Source organism: Calonectris borealis, chromosome 14, assembly GCF_964195595.1.
Source record: "Calonectris borealis chromosome 14, bCalBor7.hap1.2, whole genome shotgun sequence".
In the NCBI taxonomy this organism is placed as follows: domain Eukaryota; kingdom Metazoa; phylum Chordata; class Aves; order Procellariiformes; family Procellariidae; genus Calonectris; species Calonectris borealis.
In genome coordinates, this window is record NC_134325.1 from 21,542,963 (window position 1) to 21,561,062 (window position 18,100).

The following is an 18,100-nucleotide window of genomic DNA, read 5'->3' on the forward strand; positions in this document are numbered from 1 at the left end:
GCTTAAGTCTCCCTTGCCTGAAGCATCTTTGCACCTGCAGAGCAGTCTAGCATCAGCCATGTGCTTGCTTTTTCCATTGCTGGCATTAAACCCTCAGTCAAGACAGCAAACTATAAGAAGCATGCAAAGTATAAAAATTCCAGTAGTACAGTTTGTTGGAGTGACACCAGAGAATCAAACTGATAACTGGAGATCTTGAATCATAGTAGTAACCAAACTGGCGCTGCGAAGCCAGAACTGACTATGGATATATTGGCAGCTGCATTTAAAAATCCACTTACATCCCGAGGAATTTAGCCAGGTATGTGAATATGACTCCGTTCAATTTAAAGTTACTGTTATAAACCTTAGTGTAGTTTGCTATTACTGCCTTATAATTAGGAGTATTATGCAACCAAATGGATACTTGGAGGTAGCCTCCAGTTCAGATCTGCATTTGTTTCAAATTCTCGATGTGCGCAATTATCTTCCATCCCTGTAAAGACAATCGCAGCAGCAGTCCGGCAAAACAATTACATTACAGAAAGCTTTTAAAGTAGTTGTTAAGAGGAAAAAGCAAAACAAAAACTTGTTGTCTCAGGCCTTATTTACGCCTTTTCAGTCAGTAATGCTTACGCCACTTGAGAAAAGGCATCAGGACTACAGCTTCCCACAAAACAAAGGAACTTGACAATAAAGTACATACCAAGGTACTACAAGCTAAGTAAATTACATACTAATCCCACTGGTGATTAACAGATTGTTTAAGTCTGTATTGTGCTTGGACAGGGGGTTTTTGTAACAGGAAGCTTAAAAGGAAGTGTATTTTTAAACAGATCAGAGGCTCAACTGCAAGTTATGAAGACAACACAGAACTACAGAAAAGGGAAGGCAGAGAAGTTTATTCCAGCAACACTGCTGCACCTCACTTCAGCACAAAGTGTTCGTAAAAGACAACCACCCCCAAAAGTATATAAAAACACATCCACTAAACTGTAATCCTGGAAAAAACCCTTTGATGGAGTAAACACTCCCTCTACTGCAGATGAGGAGGAGGGGTTGTGCAGAAAGAGGGCAAAAGGAGAAAGATGATTTCAGTAACGCTGCCTTTGGGCTGCTGCAGGGGCAGGGGGAGAGAGGTTACTGGGGAAGGTCATGCCCTCCCAAGGCCAACACCACTGAGTAATACCAGATATTGGTCAGGCACCTCTCTGGCGTGTTTTCATAAAGGAGCTTCTGCTACCCCCTTTACCTGGCAAACAGCCTCCGCTCCTGTAACATGCCACCAGCATCACATCCTCCCACAACAGTTTGATAACAAGACTGATAAACCAACCACTGCGGAGCCTTTGTCCTCCTTTTAGGAGAGCAGGATGGGAGCTCTCACAGTCAGTGCCACTAATGTTAGCGCATAGGGAAATCTTGACTCCAAGCACCAAAGGGTTACACAGCAAAAGGCCACTTACTCCTCCGAACAAGCGTCAAAAAGCTGCTCTCCCCTCTGCCCTCCCACCCCCCTTCAATATAATTCAGTACAGAGTCAGTGGTCTGAGTGCTGCTAGCGTCAGCAGCAGTAAAATTACTCTCCCAGGGGTAGTGCAAGGTCCTCTATGTTAGGATGTCATGAGCTTGGTGCTCCACCAACATCTCCATGCTCCTCACGTCTGTGCACCAGAACTCCAAGCGGTCTTTCATTCCTTTGATCTGCAAGGCAAGCCCACAGTAACTTTAATGCCTCAACTACTGGAAATACCAATATTCACCTTTAAGGACAAACACCTGAGATCCCAAACAACTTCTCAAAACCCCATACATCTAGAAAAGATGCTACTTAACATCTTTTACCATCAAAACGACAACGTTTAAAGTTAAATTGAAATGCACAAAAGGAATTGTTTGCAGCTAGTATTCCATGTACTGAATTTTTTTTTTTTAAAACGTAAAGGCACCCTATACAGTCTCCTAAAGTGTTACGAGGATGAACTTGAGACGCTCAGTATCTTTGTCTTTATCACCCTGAATTTCTCTCTTCCCAAGACAAGTGTGCCACCTACAACCCAGAAACTCCCGAGATTTTGTTTCATGCATTTAGGCTTGAAGCAGCCACACAGATGTCTGCACCCTTCTGGAAGACACAGTCACAGCATTTGTGTTTTATGGTGGTTTGTGTGGCTTTCGGAAGAGAAGTGTCACCCTATTCTATCTCCTGACAGGTTTCTAACTACTTAACGCAAAACACAGGTACGAAATGCACCATATACCCAAAGTAAAAGCTAAAGGCAGCAATGTAAAAAGGAATGAGGAAAAGCTGATACATGTCCTCGTTCCCTGAGCATCTTCAAGAAGCACTGAGACATTCTCAGATAATGACTCTTCACAGTTCTTATTTTAATTTCCAGGTCACCTCACACAACAAAACAAGTTAGTACTGCCTTAATATTCAAGTTGGTCATTACCTGTTGTAAATCCAACACGCGTGGTTGGACCCATGTCATGTGCACCCTCTTATCGACTTCATCAATACTGCCCTTTACCAAGCCTACTGAGAGAGCCTTCATCACCAGCAGTTCCACCTAAAAATAAAAAAAAAAAAATTCAAAGAAACAATTGAGAATTATCCAGTTTCCCCCGAGATGGGTAAAACCTTTAAATGGCACTAGCTTTTGGAAGACTGTTTACTACACACAAAAAAATCAAAAGCAGCTGCAGCCTCTCTCACACCCATCTTCTAGGTTATAATATTGCCTTGAGATTCGACATCAAAAAATACAGGAGACATTTCTTTTCCCTAAGAGCAGATTTCTTTTCTTTCGTTTTCTCTGAAATCCCAGGAAGAACAAGGTATATGGAAAAAGTCAACATGGATTTACCACTGGTAAGATGTGCTTGACCAATATGGTTGCCTTTTTAAATTAAGTTAACTTGCTCAGTGGTCGAAGAGAACGCTGTAGGTGCCCCATACCTTTGTTTTAGCAAAGTGCTCAACAAGACCTACCACATCCTTGTTGACAAGCTGGTAAGCTACAGGACAGACAGAAGGACCACAAGATGAGTGGAAAATCTGCTAAACCATCGAGCTCAAACAGTAGTGGCTAGAGGCTTGAAGTTGAACAGGCAGCTGGTCACAAGTAGCACTTCTTAGGGGTTGATACTGGGTCTGATACTATTTAATTATCTTTAAGCTAGCTGGATGACAATCTCACAGATGACGCCAAACTGGTAGGGAGAGGCAGATGTGCTTGAAATAAGAGCTACCATGATAGATTGGGCTAACATGAATCACATGAAGTACAGTGAAGATAAGCATGGAGTCCCGCACCTGAGACCAAACGGTCCCGAGCAACAGCACAGACGGAGGTCTGACTGGCTGCGGCATACTCTGAATATACTCAGCAGAGTATACTCTGATGGAAAGGAGCAGAGCCGGGTGCTACAGGTGTGTCCCTGTAGCAACAAAGGGGAACCGCGTCCTGGTCTGCATCAGTAAGAACACAGCCAGCAGATCAAGGGATGCGATTACTCCACTCAGCACTTGTTGGAGCATACCTACAACACCGTGTCCGGTTTTGCATCACCCCCTTTCAGTTTAAGGGGGGCACTGCAAAACTGGAGAGAGTCTAGCAAAGGGCCACCAAGATTAGGAGGCTGAGAACTTGACATTGTGAAGAAATTTTATTTGTTCAGCCTAGATAAGAGGCAGCTTGGGGATACCTCATCACAGTCTTCCAGCACCTAAAAGGCAGTAACACAGAAGATAAGGGGTATTAATTTCACAAGGATGCACGGCAAAAGGACAAGAGACCGCAGGCAGGATTTGCTTCAGTGGGGATTCCATGTGGATAACAGAAGAAAATTCTTCACCGTGAGAAAAATTAAACATCAGTGACATTTCCTGTCGCTGGAAATACTCAAGACAGCTTGGCAGGGCCCTGCATAACTTAATCCAAAGGCCTGCTTTCAAGAGTACGTGGGAACAGATTACCTACAGAGCTCTCTTCCAACTTAAGACTATGAATCTTCAAAAATTTATTTACCAAGAAACAAGAGCACCAAGCAGTTAATTCCTTCTTAAAGAAAAAAGTTCTCCAAATGCACCAGAACAGGGGAGAACATTTCTACTTAGAGTTCACCTGTGGGAGTAGGTCTATCCAGACACTTCTAGATCTTCAGAACTTAGACATTAATAAGTTTGTCTTAACCTAAACTCACCTCATTCACAGTGACTTTGGCACTCTTAGCAATCTCTTCAAAAGTGAGCTGTCTGTGATTGGCCGGTCGGGTGAAAGTCATCTGAATTCAAGTAAACAAAACAAAAAATCTCTCTCATACAGTTTTAGTTTTTTCCAACAGCGTGCACAGCTTCCCTCGTACTGTCCTGCTGAGCTCTCCATCTGCAGTAGCAACTGCATTTCTCATATTTAATCAAAATACTTCAAAGAAAAATGCATTTACGTCAGCAGAAAGGAGTAATACCGCTCCCTCCTCCACACACACCTTCCTGCTCCAAGCAGCAGATTTCCTAGGCAACATGATCTCCAAATAAAGCAAATCTATCTGTGTTGAAATGTTCCAGTGTGTATCAAATCCCTGAGATAACACAGTACCTATAGGTGGTAAAACTCCTTCACAATAAAACACTGCAGGTGGTATATATACACACATTAACATACAGACATATTGGTATGTGGGTGTGTATAAACATATATTACACTCCAGATAACTCAATATTTAAGTTTTTTAAAAAGATCCAGGGCCACACATATACACCAGTATTATTTGGTAGCAACAGAGCCAAAGCCTTCAAGTGACTGGAAAGAAACTGTCTAAATGTCTAGGGTTATCTATCAGGGAAAGGTTTTTCAGTCCTTAGGAAACTAAGATTTTAACTGTGTTTTAGAAATCTTTGTTATACTAGAACATACTTTAAGAGTTACCATTTCAGATACCATCCTCAAGATACAAAGCTTGCTCTTTTCTTCCCCACCTCCATATCCTGCCCGAAAGAGCACACCCGTGACATTGCAAACAAGTAGTACACCACAAGGCTTTTTTTTCCTTGCAGGACTTGCCTTTTGGCACCACCTAGAGGCAAAATCTGCCGTCAACTATTTATACCCACGAGTTTCCGTGAGACGAGTGAATAAATGCACCCAGCAGAGAACAGAATATTGAACAGTGCTACCCCCACCAAAAGGTAGTTGGAGCAGTCCCTTTCCATTTTCCACATTCAACACATCAGAGTTCTCAGCTCACCTCCATAAGACATAACAGTTGAATCTTTTGCAGCAGAAGTGCTTCATTTGCAGCCAGATCTGGCTGTAAGAGGATAAAATGGAACAAATAAGTTCATTATTACTTTTTCCATCCCAGGGGAGAACAGCATGCTACACACAGGAGTAAGCCACATGGGGACCCACGACCCTCATTTACGAGGGAGGTGACCATTACAACCCACCCACTGCCTAGCAATAGTTCCATAAAACAAATCATAAGAACTGCACAATTAAATGCAGCACTTCGCAAGGCAGGCAATCTTTTATCAAAGGCCACAGCCTTGCACAAGTGGACGTACAAGTCGACCTGTAAATTACTGCTATGTCAATAATTTCTCGTATAGCCAGTGTGGTTAATATCCAACACCACTGTTTTCCTCAAAATTCCTAGAATACAAGGGAAAACCACTATTTTACATTGGAAGCAGTTTAATACTGGGAGTGGATGGCATTATGGAAACTAAATCAGAGATTATCTTCCTGTGCAGGACGGCATGACGTTTTTGTTTGCCTTCCCCTTGGATCACAAGAGATTTCTCTTTACTTCTTTCAATCAACCAGACACAGAGGGAAGCCAAATGAAAACTAACGATACATATCAAGATGAAAGAAACATTACTACTTCTGTGATTAAAATTATACCAATGCACCAGAGTCAGGAATTGTTAAGGTAAAAGTCCACAGAATCTAAGTGTCCTCTGTAAATATTGAGCCTAGGCCTTAAGCAATATAGCAACTCATGCACTCACCTGCTGACCCCACGCCGACTTCAAAGCCTGAAATGTCTCTACATTACCACTGTTGAAGGCATAAAGTGTGTCAATGAGCCACTGCCGATCAGTGTTTCTCAGGGACTCCAGAACGGGGTGCATGAGCTGCAGAAACCAGGTGGGACAGCATTAACAGGGCAAAATCAATTCCTGATACTCAACAGGCGAAGCAATGCAGCATCAACTTACCAGCTCCCCAAAGTTATAAACACCTTCTCCCAAGAGCCCTGCCAGTCCCAGGGTAAAGGCTCTCTCCTGCTGCTCCGATACTGGGAAAAAAATCCAAACAAACAAACAAAAACAAACACCAAATAAAAAAAAAATAGTTGGGATGAAGCAGCAGTCTAAGCCGCAGCAACCCCTCCCTCACCCTCCTCTCTATACCTCTATTAAATCATCCTCAGCCCTCCTTCTCATCCTCTCCCAAACCTGAAATTCAGAAGCCTGCAGTAACTACAGCAGTAGCACTTTTTGAATCTATATTGAAGATTTTTGGGAACTAGAACAAACAATCCCTTCTGGTCAAGGCACTTCCCCCTCCCATCACCTCAATGCAGCTTAGGAGCAGAATCCTACTCAGCTGTTCTTCTTGTGGGTTCTTCCTCTTTCTAGCTAGATCCTGGCCCAACCACGGCACACTCAAATAACGTTGAGAAAACCTGTTCTCTGCCAGTGCATTTATTTAGATTGAAGTAATGAAACAGAGAATGAAAACTGGGACTTTCTATGCTTGGCAAAGGAGGAGGTACCTGGCAGATCTTTAACATCAATGCACCCCAGAAACCGCAGAGCATCCTTATAGTAAGAGGCATGGTTCCCAATTGTCTGGTAGTACTTGCTGGAGAGATCATAGAAGCGGCTGTGAACTGAAGTCACCCCAGGGAGATTGTTCAGCATCTCCTCAACCTCCTCAATGGTCTCCTAGAGGAGGGTGAAAACTGTTTGTTACAGGTGAAGGCACACCTCGTACACACCCGTGCTCCCGGCCTTCCAGTTCACCACTGTAAGGGTTACAGCATTCTTGTGTGGTCCAGAAGTAACATCCACTCAGTAGTAAAGCAGATGAGACCACAGTCAAAGCCACTACCACAGTATTAAAAATAAAGCAATGGCATTCTGCCTTTACATAGTAGTTAGGTAAAAAAAAAGAAACCCAAAACCCCAAAAATACAACCCTGCAGCTACCCTTACATACATATATATACACACACACTTTATATATACTTATACCCACCAAACCAATTAAACTTTGCACTTGCTCTAAGAGACATAAAGCTGCACTGCATGAAAAAGCTCATCGTAGCTTTAATAGACGGTTCTAAAAAAAGCCAAGAGATTAAATAACACGCTTAGCACAGGAAATGATACACTAATTCAGTCATCGTTAGCAGCTCGCCAACAAGCAGCATATATACTGTTGAATTCATGAGACCCTCTAAACTGCAAATTGGAATATATCAAGATATTTTTTCCCTCTCTCCTGAGCTGTGCACACCAACAGTTGCAGTGATCAGCTGCAGGCCACCAATAAGCAAAAGCACCTCAAAGGCTACATGCATCAGAATCGTATTGAAACTTCACAGATTTGGCCATAAGTACTATACACGCATTTTTATGGCCTACAAGATGTTAAGCAGAACTGCAGGTCTTCCTGGAAATCCCAGGAGCTGCAAATTTATCATTTTCTCATTCAAAACTGAAGCACAGACACAGGCACATCCATGCTGTACTAACTGCTGAAGCCTGCACAGTGCTCCAAAATATCCAAACGCTTGAACTACTCAAGTCATCGCTCACCTTGGTGACCTGCAGGTCTCCAATGTTCAGCTTGAGCGCCCCAATGGCTGTTTTACACAAAATGACAGCTTCATCGCTGCTTTTTACCTGCAGTTTCACAAAGATACACGTTTAGAGAGCGTTACCCTTTCAGCCAGATAGGCTCTTGAAACCTAGACTGTGTTGATTGCGTTCCATTTGTTAACATGTTCCTGCATTAAAATACAGAGTTGTTCACTGAGAAAATGAGTAGGCATTCTCCAGCACAGGTTTCAACATACACATATCTGCCTCTTCAGCTATACCATATACGCTCATAAGCAAAACGATTCCTGTAGGTGGACTACCAGAAAAAGCAATTTCAAAAATACCTTTTCTCGAGTCTTTTCCAGAAAAGTAAGGGCCACATTGGGATCTGAAGTAGAGGGGAAAAAAAAAAAAAGCAGCAATATCAGGAATTCCCATGGAACTAAATCTCAACCCAGAAATAAATCCTTTTACTGGATTCATGAAGACTGGAATATATTTTTTCTGTAGTGTACCGCTCAGCCTTCAAAAGGTGCTACTATTGTAGGCCGGGCTTTCTGTTCGTCAGCCATTTCTCTAGCGAAGCAGTAGACTTGCTACTCTATGTAGCGGTAATTATTTAAGCTCTTTGAGTTAGTGCTTTCCCTTTTCAATACAGCAGAAAGACAATAGCTTAACATTGAAGATTTAGCCGTCACTATTAAGTAGTCAAATTTCATATGCATCAGTTGCTAAAGATACTGTAAATAACAGGTAAGGACACTTACCTGTCATCTGTCTGACTACATGAAGAATGATCTCTACCAGGGACAAGGGGTTCACCCTAGAACAAAAACCTCATTGTCAGAACGGCCTTAGCCAACAGTAGGTTACCTAAACACTTCCAGGCAAACAAACTCACCTATGTTCAAACTCACTGATGAAGTTCTCGTACAGCTGTAGGCACAAAGATATCGACAGTCAGGGCAAAAGGATATTCCGTTTCAGCTACGACACTCGCTTTTCACTGTATCCCAATTCATTTTTCCAGCAAAGTAGTGGGCATCCAACTACACTGTACAGAATCCAGGAGCCAAAAATTGCTCATTTTAGATAATTGTATCTCTGCAGTCTCCTTCCAACTGCAAGGAGTGATTCAAGAAGCTCACAAGCTAGTAGGTACTACAACACAACACCTCCCTGGCATGGGCTGGCCTGGCGCATGCCTTCAGTTATCACTGCAAAAGAAGCACAGGCCTAAAGCTTTCAAATTTCTCTTTGCACACATTCGGAAGAGAGACTGCCTCTAGAAACCCACAGCTCTTTATCATGGAAATAACTATCTCCTGGGAAGCTGAATTTTAACCTAAAAACACAAAGGAAAGTGAAAATACATGATTACTGGTAGCATACAGAAAATATGTGACTCTGGACTAAGTATGCCATTGTCTTTGTAAATGGAAAAAGTGCCCAGACAGTGGGTGAAATAACCTACTGAATACTTTGAGGCATTTGCAAACACCTCACAGTCCACCTCACACTTGCAGTTGTAAACCCCTTGTTACAAAAGGGAAAGAAAAAGGCTCCCCCTGCACACCCCCCAAAAAAAAAAATCTTAAGTGAATGAAATTGAAGACTCATTGTGAAGCTTCTAAAATGACACATTTAATTTTAGCAGAATTTTCATACACCAAGCAAATCCTGCACTCACATCTAGTGCATAAACCCCAGAAAGCTGAATTCACCTAATTTCATAATTCTCCAGAGACAAGTCACAGGCTGTTTATTTTTCACTAGCACAAAAATAGCATCACTCGTCTCTACTACAGAAACATAAAACACTTGGGAACAATCAAGCACTTCACCTTGATGAGTCCATCTCCTTGGGCAAAGCAAGGGTCCTGAACAAAGTCCAAAACTTGCAGAGTCAGCTGGTGCCAGAGTCTTAAGAAACGAGAAGGTCACTCGGTGAGTTCACACTTTACACCAGCTCCTCAGCTCGTGCCACACTCTATCTCACACCCAAAGCCTGCTGACCCCGCCTGTCTGCGGCTGCTGTGACTCACGGCGGAGACACGTCAGAAACCAAAACCGCTGGCAGACCACTAACCCCCGCTCAGAGCACCAACGTACAGCAACCCCAAGGAAAATAACAGGGAAATCAGCGCCCTGATTTTCCACAGCTACGTGCGTGCCGGTTAAACAACTACCGAGTGACAAAAGGACGCTGGGAGCCGCCCATTCCCACCCCGGGAGGGCTCTTCAGCCCAGCACTTCGTACCGCGAGCGCAGCGCCCGGGGAGCGGGCCGCGGAGCTCCGCGGGACAGGCCAGAGCAGCGCACGGCCAGCCCCGCGGCGTGCGTGGAGGGGCAGAGCCTACAGCAAGGGCCCAGGACACCCGGGAGAGGCGGCCGGGCCGTGCCCGCCGAGAGCAGCGGCCCCCCGGGGCAGGCGTTACCACAGCAGCGGGCCCCCCCAACCCACTTCTTGTTGTAGAGCTCCTCCAGGCGGTGCCACACGGCGGCCTGCCCCGGCCCCGAGCTCTGGCTCTGCTGCAGGAAGCCCGGCACGTCCTTCATGGCGGCGGCCGGAGGGAGAGAGGAGGCAGCGACACCCGCCCGCCCCTGCGCTCGCCGCCGCCGCCGGAAATGCACACTCACTTCCGGCGCCGCGCGGGGCACGCTGGGTACCGTAGGGCCCCGCGGCGATCGCCCTCCCCGCCCCGCGGTAGCCATGGCAACGCCTTGCCCCCGGCCTTCCCCCTCCCTCCCCAAACAAACACCCCAAAAATCCCCGAAACGACCCAAAGCGGAGGGGGGAGGCGGGGGGGCGAGGCCGGGTCGCTAGCAGAGAGGCGGCCGCGACGGGCGGCGCGGCTACTCGGGACATTGCGGTAGCGCCGCGACGGGTGCCCGGCGGGGAGCGCGGCCGCTGCGCCGGCCATGGAGCGGGGGGCGCGGCGCGGCGCGGCGGCGGGCGGCGGGCTGCTGGCGGCGGGTGAGGCCCGGCGGGCCGAGCGAGGGGGCTGGGCTGTGGGGAAGGGCCCTGAGGGCGGGAGCGGCACCCCCACCCGCGCGCTGCTGCCCCCCGGTTCTCCCTCGCACCCGCTCGTCACCGGCTCTGTGCTTTCTTGCAGCGTGGAGGAGCCTGTGGGAGCGCGGCCCCAGGGATGGCGGCAGCGGCGGCGGCCCGGGCGGCCTGGCCCGGCTCTCCCTTTGGTCTGGGGACAGCAAAGGGGCGGCTGGCTCCGGAGCACGGAGGTAGGGCTGTCCGTCGCCTCACAGCCGGTGCCGGTGCCTGATGCCCACCAGGCCTCTGCACCGGGATGCCGAAGGGAAGGAACCGGTACTGTTACGACGAAAGCATGGGATGGAGGACCACCTCGCCTGTCCAAATAGGCAGATGGGTCGCCATCTCTGGTAGCCAGAGCTGGCCTGGGAGCTCGAAGAGTAGAGAGATTTACCAGAGAAACGTTAGTGGTTGCCAGATTGTGAATTTAGCTCCCTGGGAACCTGGTCTGACAAGGCAGAGCCATGTCCTTGTGAAGACAGTGTCGACCACACTGAGGCCACAGTCGACACTTACAGCTCGGTAATTGCTATTTGCAGATTGCCACGATCCAGCAGCTCTCTCTTGGCTCTTCGCGTCCCCACGCCTTCTCTGGACTGCTCATAATGTCCGGCACCAGCAAGCACCAATTGTCTGGGGACAAGCTGTTCCTTGAGATGATAATGACTGTTCTCTGCCCCATCTGTACATAATGCTGACCTGTGATTCCTTTAGGCATTTGCCATTTACATGTGGAGCTCTCTCAAGGCAGAGCCCTTGGGGGAAACAGAGAAATGAAAATGTCTGTGCTACCTGGGCAGCGTTGTCCCAGGGTGACCATGTCACCCTGTTAGAAACTTACTGAAACTCAGGACATACAAAAGAGTCTTTCTTAGCCCAAGAGCAGTGTAAATCAACTATGAGACTTGTGAGTCCCAGTGCTACTGTTCCCACAGCCCTATGTCCACACCTGTCCAAAAAAAACCCCTCTCATGGGGTACCAGTGATTTGGTATTTTTAGATCTGCTTAAAAAGTGCAATGGAAGGTATCTACTCTTGGGTATGGATTAGACTAATGCTTAAGCTTTCTCCTTGTTAAGTACTAGCACACAGTCCTGCCAACTGAAGAGCTTTCTGCAAAATTCTTGGGGTGGTTTTCTCCCCCTGAGCAGTTTTCAGCTGAAGTCGCTGTCAGTATGCTACCTGCTGTACTTTCTCTCTATTCTGAGCAGGATCCAAGGGACCAGGCCCTTCTCTTTGTCTACTGCTGCCAGAGCCATTTTAGGAATGGGCAGATGGGGAGATGATGGTGGGAAGCAGAAGCTCACCCTGCAGGATGTGGCAGAGCTAATTCGGAACAAGGAGTGTCGCCGAGTGGTGGTGATGGCCGGCGCTGGGATTAGCACCCCCAGCGGCATCCCGGATTTTAGGTAATGCCTCCATCGTTTCGTTTGTCCCTTTTCAGTGCTGGGAGGGCCAAGATCTTCAGCTTAGATAATGCTGGTGCCTGCTACTCCTCTCACCCCTCCATTTTGTTTACCTGTGCCAGGCTAGACTAGGCACAGGAGTTTCCGTGCCTGCTGATCCTCCTTCTCCAGCCAAAGGCAGGCTGGCATCACCAGTCGGACTTCGGGCCATTCCTTGGCCCAGGTCTTCAGGATGGTTAAGTCATGCCTGTTGCTTGATTCTGTGGCTGCACTCACTGCACCACCTTGGCCACCAGAGAAGAGCCAATGTGGCCGTGGCGCGGGCCGGACACCCTCCAGCTAGAAGACAGCATGGTACTCACAGCATATCCCCTCCCCTCCTCTGACTAGAGCAGGGATGTGAGGCAGGTTCTCCTTCCATGCAGAGGTAGTTTCAGCTGCTCTCTTGACACACAATGGACAGCACAAAGCAGCCAGAGAGAACCCAGAGACCTGGCTGTCCACTCCATCGTGTCTTGGTCTGGCTCTGTGGGGGGTGGCATCTCTTCCTGCACTCTGACCACCAGCCCTGCTCTCCTCTCTTTGCAGGTCCCCGGGGAGCGGCCTCTACAGTAACCTTGAGCAGTACGACATCCCTTACCCAGAAGCCATCTTCGAACTGATGTATTTCTTTGTCAACCCTAAGCCCTTTTTCGCTTTGGCCAAGGAGCTCTACCCTGGCAACTACAGACCCAACTACGCCCACTATTTCCTGAGACTCCTGCATGACAAAGGGCTCCTCCTGCGCCTCTATACCCAGAATATTGATGGGCTGGAGAGAGGTGAGTTTCCTCTTTCCCATCTCTCAGCAGCAGAGCACAGGGAAGAGATGAAGGCGAGAAGCGGAATAGGAGGCAGGACTGGGGAAATGCCTAGTGAATGTGGAGTTTCCAGTTCAGTCACCTCACACTGAGCTGGTCCTCGCCCACGCGGTGTATTCCAGTTGCTGGGATCCCTCCCGATAGACTGGTGGAAGCCCACGGCACCTTTGCCACTGCCACTTGTACGGTCTGTCGAAGGAAGTTCCCAGGAGAGGACTTCAGGGTAAGTGGTTGCAGCTGGGCATCGACACATAAATTAACGCAAGGAGGAGAACCTGTTGCAGGCCTGTTATTTTGCCCTCAGGGCCAAGAGGTTTTATTGGAGGGGACCAGACTTGGGGCTGGAGGTTGCTGCGAGGAGATGTTGTGGTTCTGACCCTGCCGTGCAGGTATGCGCTGCCCCGTAATGAGTGGTGTCGGGTGCTCTTGCTTCAGGGGGACGTCATGGCAGACAAGGTCCCTCACTGTCCCGTCTGCACTGGAGTCATCAAGCCTGACATCGTGTTCTTTGGCGAGGAGCTCCCGCAGCGCTTCTTCCTGCACGTGACAGACTTCCCCATGGCAGACCTGCTTTTGGTCATCGGAACATCCCTGGAGGTCTGGGACTAAGGGAAACCCCCGCTTACAGGGGGAAAAAGGCACACAGAAAACAAGGCCCGAGGGGACTCTGGAGGAGAGAGAGGGTTTAGAGGAGAAGGCGAGAAACTGGGTAATCGAGGTAAAATTTGAGGTGGCAGGGTAAGAAATAGGGCGCATGCACTCTGAGAGACCCTCTGAAAACCTTGTGTGCTCCTGGTAAAGGCGGGCACCTGGAGAGCAAGCATGAGTTTTGCGGCTACCTGAGGAAAGGCCACCGGATAACCGGTGACATCCATAACCTGTTCAAAGCTGGGGCAGCTTAGCCCACGGTGGGAGAACTGTTAAACACAGCGGTTACAAGCTTAGTGTGCAGCAAATTCGTGCCCACAGTGCCCCTCAGCAAGGTGACCATCTCTCTCTGCTCCTTCGGGTTGCCTTCCTTTAGGTGGAGCCCTTTGCCAGCCTGGCAGGAGCTGTTCGCAGCTCCGTTCCCCGAGTCCTGATCAACCGAAATCTCGTAGGACCCTTCGCCTGGCAGCAACGCTACAATGACATAGCCCAGCTGGGTGACGTGGTCAGTGGGGTCAAGAAGCTGGTGGAGCTGCTGGACTGGAATGAAGAGATGCAAACACTAATTCAGAAGGAAAAAGAAAAGGTGGGAAGGGGCTCGGAGCCCTGCCTCCCTCCCTCAGCCTCTTCGTTCCTTGTACTGGAGTTATTCCAGGGGGGGTAGGTTTGTGCTTGGTGGGGTTAGACTTGCACCACAGACATTGCCATGCTTGCAGTCTGCATTCAGAGAAAAGTGCAAAAAGGTTAAAAAAAAAAAAAGGCAAACCTCAGTACTATTTCACAGTGAAGGTGCCACAGAGCAGAAAGTGTGCTGTGTTGCTGAATGTTTCAGTGGTACACAAGGAGAGGATGCAGATCTGTGAATCTCAGATTAAATAGGAAGAATACGGAAAAGGCCAGGCTTTGGGTTGAATGGGAGTACTTTAAGGCTTGTTCAAGCACTGAAAAGCTTTTGGTTAATTTCATCTATTTTTTTTATTTGTTCCCAAACACACTGAAAAAGCCCTACAGATGAAGGTACAGTTTCCTGGAGGTGGCAGTGACCAACCAGGAAATCCCCTCTGTCACCTGTATCAGGTTAATCCAGTATAATCTTGTAAGTCAGCAGAGGACTCACCTTTGCACTTAAACAACACAAAACATGGGCATTCTCTTTCTCAGGCAATGCTTCCCTCAGATGTGTGTGAGAAGACTGGAAAACTGCACTGAGCGTGCAGACACGCAGCGGGGCACGCTCTCGGGTGCTGAGGCTGCTGTTCAGGCGTTGGTTTTTACGCTGCTTTTTCCCTGGCTGAGAGCCTGAGCCTGTGATGCTGTTAATGGCACATTAACATGAATAATTGCTGAACTAAACCAAGGAGCCAAGCATCACTTTAGTGGAGCTTTCCTCTTTCTGTACATTCGCTTAATTGCTTTGGTTTCATTTCTAGTGGTTTTTCTGGTCATTGTGAGAAGTAAGTAATAGTAGTAGGGAAAGGGAGGCTCTAGCTGCACTACGTCTGAGACTGAACAAGGTGCTGCAGTGGCCGGGCATGCGACGAACAGCAAGCAGCAGGCAGGAGTGAGGGTACTTGCTCCATCTGGCAGCATCGAATTGCCAACTAAAGACTTCACTCTTTTCCCCCGCTGATCATTTATTTCCCTGTGCCATTCTTCTTATATCTGTAATCTTTTGAGATCCTCAGAAGTGAGAAATTGTAGGAGAGCAAGTTCTTAATTACTTTCAGTTTAGTGCTAATGTTAATTGTTACATTATTTTAGACCTGCTGGGAAGAATTTTCCACATTTGGCATCAAACACTTTTTAAACATTTTTTTAATTTAAGCAGAAGTTGTAACTTGGGGGCTGGGCCAACTCTTCCGCTTGTGTAAAAGGGCACAGCTCCGATGTCTGCAGTGGGGCTCTGCCAACTAGCTGTAGTAAGAAGCCAGTTGTATTTTTAACAGGTACACTGTCCGTACATGACTTCTGCTGAACCAAGAGAAAATCTGCCTTCAAGATTCCAATTTTAACATCCAGGTTGTTCTTACTTTCATCAGGATATGGGGTAGGAATGAATAGAAACTATTAGTCCTTTGGTCAGGCTTTTGATTGTTCACTACAAGCCATTTTGCGTTTGTATGAGATCAACCAGCCCTTGGTTTAATGCTAGTGCTGCTTTAAATCACTGACGGATAAAGCTGATGCAAATGTGTTAAAGTGTGGAAAACAAACTCCTCCTTGCTCCAGAATTTTGGTGCTAGGAAGCATTGCTGGCTGAGCTAACAGGGGCTGGAAGGTTTGAAACACGCTAGCAAACACTGTGTGGTCTTTCTATTTTTAGCTGGATGCAAAAGACAAATAGGACAGCGGGCTCCCTGCTGCTGGAGAGCAATGTTCACCTTGAAAAGGAGATGTTGTCATGCCCAGCATGGGCAGAGAGAGTTCATGGCAGGGAGCCATGGAAGAGGCCGTCCGGCTCTGCAGCAGCAAATCCACAAGGACTGTCGTGCTGAGGAGGAGGGGGTGCTCATGGCTCAATCCAGCCAGCCAGGAAGCAAAGCAGAGAGGCCTTCACCCGCGAAGGAGGGCGGGCTGAAGGGAGCGAAGCCCAAATGCCAAGCTGCAAACTGGTCCTGCACATGAAGGCTTTCCTACCCGAGACTTCAGAACAGTTGATGTAGCCACTGAGCACCGTTCCCTCCTTGTCTTACCTCATTTCGGCACCCACTAGGAGAGACTTTCCTCTTCCACGGCTCTGGCTGTCACCCCATCAGCACACCATCTGACAATGTCCAGCCACGAGAGCTTCACCAGTAAGTGGCCGGGGGCTCATGGGCTCATGCAGCACGTCAGGCGAGCTGTGCGTATGCAGCTTGCTGTTTGGGTCTCCCTCCTTCTGAGCTGTCCAACCTGAGACACCTCCGAGGGCCTGGTTTTCAAGGATCAGGAGTTGAAAATGCCATGAAGGTCAGGCCTTAAGACAACACAGAATCACTTCAGTCTGGAGTGAGTTCTCCAGCTCCCCACCGGACTGAGCATCTACCAACTCCTTTCACAGCTCCTCCTCAGACACTCTTCTCTTAGTCATGATCTTTCAGCTGCTGCAGACTTGTAGTGTTTATTCCTCAGATGAAATCTCTGCTAATCAGGGATGAATGCTGTCATGGGGGGCTGCCCCCCATTTCTCTTCAGGAACACCAAGCTGCTGGAAGAGCTTTGAATTGGTGTAGTGTTAATTATTTAATAATAAAAAGAGTTCTAATTCTTTTGCCGATGTCACCTGAGGGTTTTTTCCTGTAAATTTCACATCTTCCCTAGTGTTTGAACACATTCTGTCGTCCCCACCACCACTCTTCACCTACTTTTTTTAATTCGTTTTTTTCCTTCTTCTTTTTAACCTTACACAAGTGCCTTTCCTCCCTGTAAACACCGTCCCAGGGAGAGGCAGTATCAGTCAGAGCACCGCACTGATGTCCTGTTCTTTCCCAAATGTGCCCTAGCAGACACACTGTGCGTGTCACAGGTGTAGCAGAGCCTCTTCCCTGCAACAGGGCATGAATTTCATTACCCCAGCACCCAAATTTGGCTGTGGGGATTGAAGTCACACCCAGGTGGCCCTGGCTGACCCATCTGTTTATCACAGCACCTGTTCTAGAGGCAGTCCCAAGCAGTACCAGCTCTGAACAAGCACAACAAAATGCAAAGCACTTTACACCACCAATTCGTTACAGTTAATGCTAAACTGCAGAAAACCCAAGTGAAGGGAATAAAAGCATTTGAGCACACAGCTGTGTCTTACTAACACAACACTGGAACACTGTTACTGACCTCTATGCCTAAAAGCTCTTCCAGGGCAAAGCTAGAGCCTCAAAACACTGTCTTACAGCTATCTGTTTATATAATTAGAAGTGTTTGGACCTAATACTCATCTGCTATAAATCAGACTAGCTCTAGGGACCCCACAGAAGCCTGGCACATCTACTGCTAATGCTACAGGAACAGAGAGTTCAGTGCTTGGTGTCCCAGCTGCTTCCTTGAAGGAAGGTTTGAACAAGTTCCCATTCAGGAGAGCAGACTTGTTTATCCAAATGCACAATTCAAATGTACCTGCGAGTTCCTCCTCACAGCCGGGACCAGCCCAGCAGATATATTTCATTGCGCAGACTCAGGAAAAGCAGATGGATTGTTCTCTCACTTTGCAGAGCACCAGAAGCCTCGTGGCACAGTGCTTCACACTGAAAACGGTGGCAGCGTGTTGTTTTTAAACCGCACCCTGTTTATAAACCCTTAGTCCAGAAGCGCCCTGTGCCAAGTTCAGCCCCTGCACCGG

General features: G+C 47.7%; 2 protein-coding genes across 8 annotated transcripts; one reads left to right on the plus strand and one right to left on the minus strand.

Moving 5' to 3' along the window:
- Positions 1-855: 855 nt before the first annotated feature.
- On the minus strand, positions 856-10,457 carry PSMD13 (proteasome 26S subunit, non-ATPase 13). Its single transcript, XM_075163700.1, has 13 exons — positions 10,290-10,457; positions 9,670-9,748; positions 8,727-8,761; positions 8,593-8,648; positions 8,170-8,213; positions 7,820-7,906; positions 6,772-6,943; positions 6,212-6,291; positions 6,002-6,127; positions 5,233-5,295; positions 4,189-4,269; positions 2,436-2,552; positions 856-1,683 (listed from the first exon to the last, which is right to left on the minus strand). Exons 1-13 carry the CDS (start codon positions 10,382-10,384, stop codon positions 1,588-1,590), a joined length of 1,131 nt encoding a protein of 376 aa, XP_075019801.1. The 5' UTR covers positions 10,385-10,457; the 3' UTR covers positions 856-1,587.
- Positions 10,458-10,492: 35 nt separating this feature from the next.
- On the plus strand, positions 10,493-17,049 carry SIRT3 (sirtuin 3). Of its 7 annotated transcripts, none has more exons than XM_075163720.1 (8): positions 10,493-10,802; positions 10,942-11,065; positions 12,086-12,283; positions 12,869-13,101; positions 13,263-13,363; positions 13,576-13,737; positions 14,165-14,374; positions 15,735-17,049. In XM_075163720.1, the coding sequence occupies exons 1-8, from the start codon at positions 10,748-10,750 to the stop codon at positions 15,798-15,800; spliced, it is 1,149 nt and encodes a 382-aa protein (XP_075019821.1). In that variant the 5' UTR covers positions 10,493-10,747; the 3' UTR covers positions 15,801-17,049. The 7 variants fall into 7 exon arrangements, with proteins under 7 accessions (XP_075019821.1, XP_075019822.1, XP_075019823.1 ...); XM_075163721.1 differs by having other exon boundaries at positions 16,112-17,049; XM_075163718.1 differs by lacking the exon at positions 10,493-10,802 and having other exon boundaries at positions 10,845-11,396; positions 15,735-15,835; positions 16,112-17,049.
- Positions 17,050-18,100: the final 1,051 nt, after the last annotated feature.